This window comes from Coptis chinensis, chromosome 3 (assembly GCF_015680905.1).
Source record: "Coptis chinensis isolate HL-2020 chromosome 3, ASM1568090v1, whole genome shotgun sequence".
NCBI lineage: Eukaryota > Viridiplantae > Streptophyta > Magnoliopsida > Ranunculales > Ranunculaceae > Coptis > Coptis chinensis.
In genome coordinates this window covers 110,281,498-110,290,354 of record NC_141458.1, presented here as the reverse complement: position 1 = coordinate 110,290,354, position 8,857 = coordinate 110,281,498, and the positions used below count along the sequence as shown (strand labels likewise).

At 38.7% G+C, this 8,857-nt stretch overlaps 2 protein-coding genes across 2 annotated transcripts; one reads left to right on the top strand and one right to left on the bottom strand.

Moving 5' to 3' along the window:
- Positions 1–2,514: 2,514 nt before the first annotated feature.
- Positions 2,515–3,690, bottom strand: LOC147512914 (F-box protein At3g07870-like). Its single transcript, XM_086598823.1, has one exon. The coding sequence runs from the start codon at positions 3,688–3,690 to the stop codon at positions 2,515–2,517; it is 1,176 nt and encodes a 391-aa protein (XP_086454949.1).
- Positions 3,691–8,410: 4,720 nt separating this feature from the next.
- Positions 8,411–8,857, top strand: LOC147512913 (uncharacterized). The gene has a single exon (XM_086598822.1). It carries the CDS (start codon positions 8,411–8,413, stop codon positions 8,855–8,857), a length of 447 nt encoding a protein of 148 aa, XP_086454948.1.

Sequence of the window (8,857 nt, the reverse complement as noted above, 5' to 3'; positions counted from 1 at the left end):
TGACGTAATGATGTCATGTGATTATGTGAATGACTACCCTTAATATAGGTATTATGATAAGTGGTATTCCCCGAATATGCGGGACGAACCAGATTGTATCAATTAGATTTAAATGTCTTAAATGAGGTTTTATTATGAATGGAAATTTGACTGGCTAAGATAAATCATTTTATTGTGATGTCTAACTCTGTTTTGTAGGAGGGTAAAATCTATTAATATTTTATGCAGGGACGTAAATATCATACCCTAAGACGACGTGTTGGCTTAAAGATAAAGTGTATCAAACTTATATTTAATTATGTTATCATATGTGCATTTAATAAGTGGAATGTAAGTGGTATTTATGTTGTGAGTTATTTTGGAAAGTGAGAATGATGAGTATTGTTATATGAGATTTTTGGAATTGTATATTGGGGGTGAAATATTACTTGGGAAGAAACTACATGTCGTTTTGAGAAAACGGAACTAATTTGTCTTCCAAGTTGAAATGATTGTAATAGTATATTCCTTTATTTGAAATATTGAACATATTGTTTTTATATTTTTAGTCTTACTGATACTAGCAAATTCAATTTGCTTACCCATGTTTGCTTTGTTTTGCAACGTGGGTGTGTTCTTGGAAATATAGATGGTAGAGTGCAGTGGATAAGGACACGTGATTTGGATTTGCTCTTGGAGTTTCCTGGTTTAAGTTTATTTGAAGTGTATGGTTTTGTTTTAAGACAGATGTAATAGAGTTGGTTAGTTTCTTTGTAGTTTAATAATGTGATTGAAGGATTGTTCATTTTGGTTTTAAATTTGATCTCAAATTTTAATATCGTGGTTGATAATATATTATTAGGGTTTCATTTCATCCTGGGTTTTTAGATGATTGAATAGGATGACGATTGAGATAATTATATCTTGGATAATTCCCTATTTTAAATTTTCTAGAAATTTGGAATGTGACAATAATCTTCATTCCCATACTTATAAAATGATTTGCTCTTATGGAAGTAGACATCATTGGTTACATCTTGTGTTGTGGTATGTTTTACTTTTTTTATATTACTATTGTCTGTTTGTGATAGTTATATCCATAGTTTAGGTTTGTGATTTTTCGTTGTAGTAAAAGATTATAATTTTGATTGGAGTAATAGATTGTCCAAGTGCAAGCTATTTTAGCGGGAATCGATTGGTATCGTCAACTCATCAGGAAGTCTAATAAAAATATCGAAGATTATGAAGATTATGTGATAAGGGAGAGATTCTCCGGTTTCTGCGTCTTCGTTTACCTGACGACACTGGCGAGGTGCGATCCATGGTAGGCAGTGTTTTATCTTCATATAATAGCAGCTAGCAAGTAGTGAACCAAACGAAACGAACTTAACGCCCTTCAAAGTTCAATCAGATTCTATAAATAACTGTTCAACTTGTGCACACAGTACCACGAAAGTGATTAAAGAAGGGGATGAAATGTTGATTTCACAAGCCAAAACTCAACAAACAAGGACAAACTTTCTTCTAGCTAGCAAATGCATACGTACTAAATCCTGGTACCAGATTATGGCATTTTTAAGCAAGAGAAACTACTATTCTTTCCTAGTTCAACTCTAACTTTGATATGATTGTATAAATTACTACGTTTTTTATAAGAAGTCGTATTCGTCGATTGTTTAGCTCAATTGAACCTCTAAGTCTAACGCCACTCCTATTTGAAGTTAAATTTCTTAATTAAGATCACGTGTTAATCCCAAGCTTTTATTGTCAGAAAAAAGGTTTCAGTTATTGTTAACGATGTTGTCCGATCCACGACATTAGGTGATAGTTTGATATAGAGCATTGACAGAGCAAACCTTGATTTAGTTTCAATCCTAATTACAGAACTTGCATATTCAATATTCATGATGAGCAATTCTTTTTTTTTGAAAAGATTATGGGGTTAAGGCAAACCTCACCTGTATATAGAACCAAAGGCATAAAACTTACAAAATCTCCAAAGAGTATGATCTTTAAAGAGGTACATCTCCTCCCTAAGAAAACTACAAATCCCAAAGAGTTAATGCTATCAGCCATATAATCATAAAACACTCGTGAACATAACCCACTAGAATGCACATAAGAATAACAATGCAAACATCTATCTACCACCAAACAAAAGTTTGTCTCTTAAGACCGGTTGATCTTTCCTTAGATGTTTCTTGCATTCTCAAAATCATAGAAAAAATTGATGAGCAATTCTTATCCACATTGCTTATTGAGCTAGAAATTACATTATGATGGAATTGGACAGTTGAAGTAATGTGACACTGTATATATTTTAATGTGTATACTCCCAGAATTCCATATTCCACAAATTTTTGAGCTTTCCAACGAAAAAATAAAAATAAAAAATACTACTCTTTGAACTTGCATTGAAATCAAAATCGGAATTGTTGGATTTACAGTTCGCCATTCATTCACAAGGTCAGAGAGTGTATGAGAACAAGAATATAAAAACCTATTGTCTGGGATTTCTATCAAGGTGGCGAGTTACTAGGCCATCATCGTACTACTCAAGGAGACCAGGCTATTAATGTGACCGACTGCACGCACTCGAGAATCTGAATCAGCAGACATCTTTCCAACTCTTCTGAAAGTACCTAATGTTAGATTATAAAGGAATAGATTTCTGTAATACACACGCAATAACAAATTGTCACCGTACATGTGTATAACTTGAACCCGAGCTTCTCTGTAACTACGAATTGAAACGCCAAGTACCATGCAAGACTTCCTCATTTCAGCAATGATAATAACATGCTTTTTTACCCAACCTTGTTTTTCATAGTCATCTAGCATCCATATGACTAGTTCATCATGAGATGAATTGTCGTAGTAACACAAATGCTCTTCCATTTCCACGAGACCCTTAAGATAGTGTTGTCCTGTCAATGGACAGGGGTCTCCTGGGTGTGACATTGTGCCAAATTCCTCCTTGTTCATATTAAAGAACACAATTGAATCTGAACAAACTGGCCAATCCCCACGTAGACTATTGTAGTAAATATCATCAACCATCCAATGTAGTGCTCCATTTAGTACTATAGGAGGTCTAACAATGTCTGGAGGATGAGAGACGGTGTTGGGAATCAGTCTCGTAGATTTAGTGGCAAGGCTAAGTACCATAGATTTGATGCGCACGCCTTCGTTATAGGTAAAAAGAAGTCTGTAGTCCCTAGCCGTCGGGTGGAAGAAAACCCCACAGGCAGTGCATTCTGTTCGACTTGGTCTTGTCACAATTGGTGTGGTCACAATTACTTGCTCTTGAATAACAGGATTCCATAAAAAGTAGGCTGTATCGGGAAGTCTATTTCGTAATAGAAGAAATCCATTGCAGGAACTATGGAGATGAGGCAAACATAATCTTTTAGGACAGCCAAAGCGCAAATCAACTTCAAAGCGTTTAGTCACAATCTTTTTAGCGTTTTCGTCCGTGAAACTCAAATTGATTTTGCATATGGTTTTGCTTTTATCTATTGCAGAACGGGAAAACCATTGGAAAGCAATAATTGGAGTAGCTCTTTGGAGGTGCATTTCAACAAAAGACGAATTTGCCGTGAAGGGACGAAGAGCTCTATAGGCCTGACAATAAAGGAGCACATACTCAGCAGGAAGTCTTGTAAAAATGTCTGCGATTATTTCGTAAGGTAGTGATTCTCCAGTTGTCATCGGGTCTTCATTTATTGGACACATGAGAGCTGACTCTTCTTTTACCTGAAACCGGCGAGATGAAATGCATGGTAGGCATTGTTTTATTTTCATAACATCTGCAAGCAGAAATCCTGGATTAAATCAAAGGAACTTACGTTGTTAAGCCTCTCTAAAATTTACAAGTCTTCAACTTGTAAAACAAATTACCAAGATCAGAATTGAACTAATATATGAATGAAAATATCATGTCTCAAGCAATCTCAACAGACAAATAGATTAAGGCATGAATAAGTAACGCAGAGTTACTTCCTAATAAGGTATGTAACTCAAGCAGGTCCTCTGAACACCAGCCAAAACCATGTTAGCATACTCAAATCATGGTGCTTGCATACACACTCGTTGTTGGACTGAATAAAGGTATGTATATATCATGGTAAGCATGATTTTATGTATGAATGAATCGCATGATCATCTGATTCATCTCACACCAAATATATAATGTACTTGTCTGATAGACAGAGAAATGTACACGATTTAACTTAATCATGACTGTACTAAGACCCTGACCAAAATAAGTCCCAAGAATAAAGAATTCAAACCCGAATGCGTACGAAGGACTTTACATGATCTAGTGGAGGCGGAGTTACTGGCTTGAGCTTTATACAGTGGATGCCTTCGTTGAAATTTTCTCTTTTCCTTTCCTTCAGATGCTGTTAAAAGGAAAAAAGGTGAACTAGCCATGAGAATTGAAGGGAAAAAGAAGGTGTGGGGGTTGAAGATAAAATCTTCGTAATATTTGTTTTGAATTTTTTTGTTTAGTAGATTTAAACTATTAGTTTTGAATAATCCCCTGGTTTCTGTTGGCTTTCTTATTTGTCCATCATAACAGACACATACTCAATTTAGCCAAATAAGAAAGCCAAATTATGGTCTAGAGCTTTTTTTGACCAAACGGCCAGGGTGCCAAGTGCCCAACTGCCAAAATATAGACGTTTGGGTTGGCGGTTGTCCCAATAATGTCTACTTGTGAGCTGTGGATTTTTATCACCAAAAGTTGTAGGGTAATCTTCTTTGCACCTAAAGAAGCCTGTCGAATACCTAAACAACTCATCTTATGTGTTCAAACAAGAACCTCAACTTTTCGAATAAACTCAATTTTCAAATATTACCGGCCTAATCCCCAGGCCAAGTGATCAAATATTCAAATCCATCACACCAAACTCAGACACCCTCACTATCCATCGACTAAGTTGGCATGACGATTAAAGCCCTCGACTCGCTTTAGTGCTTACAAAGTACAAACACCTCAATCTCTCACTAATCTTAGCGAGCATAGTGTTTTTTTGGGTAAATTTTCATAGTTAAACTCTCTCTCACTAGTCTTATCGAGCATAGTGTTTTTTTTGTTAAATTTTCATAGTTAAACTCGCAATGAAATCCTATAGAGGTAATATTTGGGATTGGTATACTCTACCAATTCGAATCTCAAGAAAGTGGTCCAGAGGACCGATTCGAGGCCAAAATAATTCTAAAGGACACTTTATTTTTGAAATCACTCACAAACCTAATTTTCGAGTGAAAAATAACTCAAAAACCACATTTTCAAGTGAAAATAACATTTAAAGACAAATAGCCTGGATCTAAAATTAATATATTCCGATTTTATCATTTATGTAATTTTCGTATAAACAATGATTGTTCATACCTCCTCAAGTATGAACAATATTTGTTTATATCCCAAATAAGTGAATATACCTCATACATTATGTTGAGGCATGAACAGATATTGTTCATTGATAAGCACCCAAAATTATATTATAAAACCCTATAGAGACGTAATATTTCGGTTAATTATGTGCTTAATAATCATGAAATAATCGTATTTTCGTGCTTTTGCAGGTTTACGCAACCAACGTAAAAATGATGATAAAGCCGTGATTTTAAGTACGGAATAATGAAATATCGTAAAAACTTTTCCGAAGTAAGCCCATGTGAAGCCCAACAAAGCCGGACTAAAGCCCAAAGACTCAAACATGACACGTAATCAAGTCGAAACGGGATTACGCGGCGAAGCATCAAACTTTCAAACACATCTCTTGAACAGGACTCTCGACCGACAAGTGAAATTGCCGCATAATCATCACCGAATTTTAACTCTATACAAAGGCAGAAAGTTGTAAAAATGCCAAAAGACGGACCCGCCACTGGACGTAGTACGTGGACCCACAGGATTGGATGATTCATCATGTCCCAAGTCAAGTTCACAAGTTAAACAAATAATTGGCACCACATGACACCTTGCATCTCATTAATTAGCAAGACTTGACTTTGGATTCTTGTAATAGTGATTATTTTGTCTTGATTTAGTTTTAGATATGATGAAATTTAATGTGGGAAGTTGCTTCACGTGGGATGGAAGAGAGAACGCTCTCATATGTAGTAAGTAAATTGGAAAATGAAAGCATTCATTCCTTGTCTTGTATTTTTATTTTTTGCTTGTTTTATGTTAAGCTCTTGTAATAGTTTTAATGGTGGCAACACTTATGTTTTTCTAAATTAAATCTATATTTCCTTAAGGCAAAGTTAGTTTCTTCTCTTATTCTTCTTCTTGCTCTTTCATAATAGCATAACACATAACATATGAGTATTGTAATTGTAGGGGTCAAATTCGTGACATGTGACATCTTTGGTGGCGAAGGGTCCGTATACAGAATAGTGAAGAGAAGACCGGGTGCAGCGGATCTGAGCTGCTGCACCATACCTGCCGAGAACTGCGGGGAATGGCAAGGGTGGAGAGTGGGCAGTAGTCAGAGTAATGAAGATACTACAGGGTGCATCGGATAGAAGTCGCGGAACCCTAACTGTCGAGAACTGCGGTGTATGTTGTGGGACAAGTGGCAAGCTGATGCACATAGGATCAGGGTGGATGGACGAACGAGAGAGAGCGGTTAGAAAGAAGAAAAGTATAAAGACAAAGAGAGAGAGAGAAAGATGAAAGGAAAAAAGAACGAGAGAAGAGTAAGAGAAGGAGACTAGTAATTTCTTAGGGTGTAATTCTTGTAGTTACATTTAGCGCCGTTTGTGGGGACCTGAAAGCAAAATGGCTACTGTAGTGAAAAGAGGAGTAGGAAGACCTAAGAAAGCAATGGTTAGAGAAGTGGTGGAGGAAACAGAGAGCACCGAGGTGGAAAGGTAGGAGAGGAAGAAAGAGTAGGAGAGGAAGAAATATCCGGGCGGGCGCCGACGCTACCGCACTTCTCCAAGAGGAGATAGTCGACTTCTGAAAATGAGAATGACGAGTTGAGAAAGGAGAGAGAGATTACACATGGTGAAACGGGCGGAATGATCATCGAGCAGCCGGCTGGAGGGGGGAAAATGAGGAGTACCCACCACCGGACGCGAACAAAACGGTGGGTATCACATTGGAGGTAGTATAGGTTATGATTGAGAAGGATAGGGAGATAACCCGCGCAGTAGAAAAAGCAAACCAGAGTGCTACGCAAAAGGAGGTTGCAAGCCTCAACAAAAATCCACTGGCAGATTCGATATGGAATTCCGCAGTGCCTAAGAGGTTCTCCCAACCCAGGTTTGAGAGGTATGATGGGAAGGGAGACCCGACGGATCATTTGCACCATTTCCGGCAGCATATGTCATTGTGGCAGGAGGGTAAGTATGATGGGCTTCGCTACATGATGTTCCCCGCAAGTTTAAAGGGGGGAGTCTCGGATTGGTATTATCGGTTGGTTTCGCGGAGCATCAAAAGGTTTGAAGAACTGGAGCGCGCGATTGTTGACCACTTCATACACCATTAATGAAGGGTGGTTGATATCGCGGCTCTGTTCAACATAAAACAAAGGTCCGCTGAATCATTGAGAGAGTTTCTGTGCAGGTTCAAGGAGGAGACATTGAGAGTGGAAAATTTGGATGAACATACCGCGGTAATAGTCTTCCAGCATGGCTTGAGGGCGGGAACCAGGGTTCATGAGTCGGTTTCCAAAATCGAAATCACTTCGTTGCATGCTTTGTATCCCAAGGTAGAAAAATACATACGCTATGAAGATATAATGCAGAGGAACGCGAAGGAACAAAAGAGAGCGGGAAAGGCAGTGCAGGCTGTCGACCGAGATGATCGGAAGGGAAAAAGCAGAATGGAAGAAAGAAAGAAAGGAGCTGATTGCAGGAGAGCCGAGGTCCGAATAGAGACAGGAGACCACGCGTAAGGGACATCCGGAGAGGAAGCCATACCGAGAAATCGAACGATACATCGCTTAACGGACCCTTAGAGGAAATCTTGCCTCTTATTAAGGGCAACAATAATTTTGAGGAACCGCGAGCACACCGGTGGCAATAGAAGGGAAGCCATTCAATGCGTATCATCAAATCGAATCATGCCACGAATGAATGTTATGCTTTGAAGTGGTTAGTGGAAAGAATGATTGGAAAGGGATGCTCGGGAGTTTGTCGCAGAGAGGTTCGCCAAGCCGAGAGTGCCCTCGCCCGGCTAGAATTCTAGGTACCATCAATGTCATCTTTAGTGGAGAAACCCTGGGAAGAAATAAATGCACACAGATAAAAGGTGAAAAGACAAATGAAGTTTACAACATTGAACGAGGTCGCCAAAGATACCGCACCGTTAGTTAAGGGAACCGCCGGGGGTGAGGAAGGCATAATGTTCACCCTAAAAGACTTGGAGTCAGTAATTTCCCCGCATGAGAATGCATTGGTGATTACTATAGCGATGGGTAATTATCTGGTAAAGAGAGTGTTGATAGACTTCGGAAGTTCAGTAGATTTGTTGTTTAAGGGGGCCATGGAGGAGATGAATATCGGTAGAGATCAGTTAAAAGCTCCTCGAACCAATCTGTATGGGTTCAATGGCAGCATGACGGAGCCCATGGGGGAATTGATGTTACCAGTTATAGCCGGCCCGACAACGGTATTCACCAGATTTATGGTGGTGGATTCTAGCTCCCAGTATAATGTCATCCTAGGGAGAAAATGGATCCACGAAATGAAGGTCATCCCATCGACATTTTACCAGGTGGTCCGCTTCCCAGCTAATGGGGGAACGTACGAAATAAGGGGGGATCAAGTGGCAGCACAGAACATCCATCAAGTTACAGTAAAAACTATGGTCCGCGGTACCAAAGGGGAGGGGCCGTCACATGAACCAGGATCAACATAG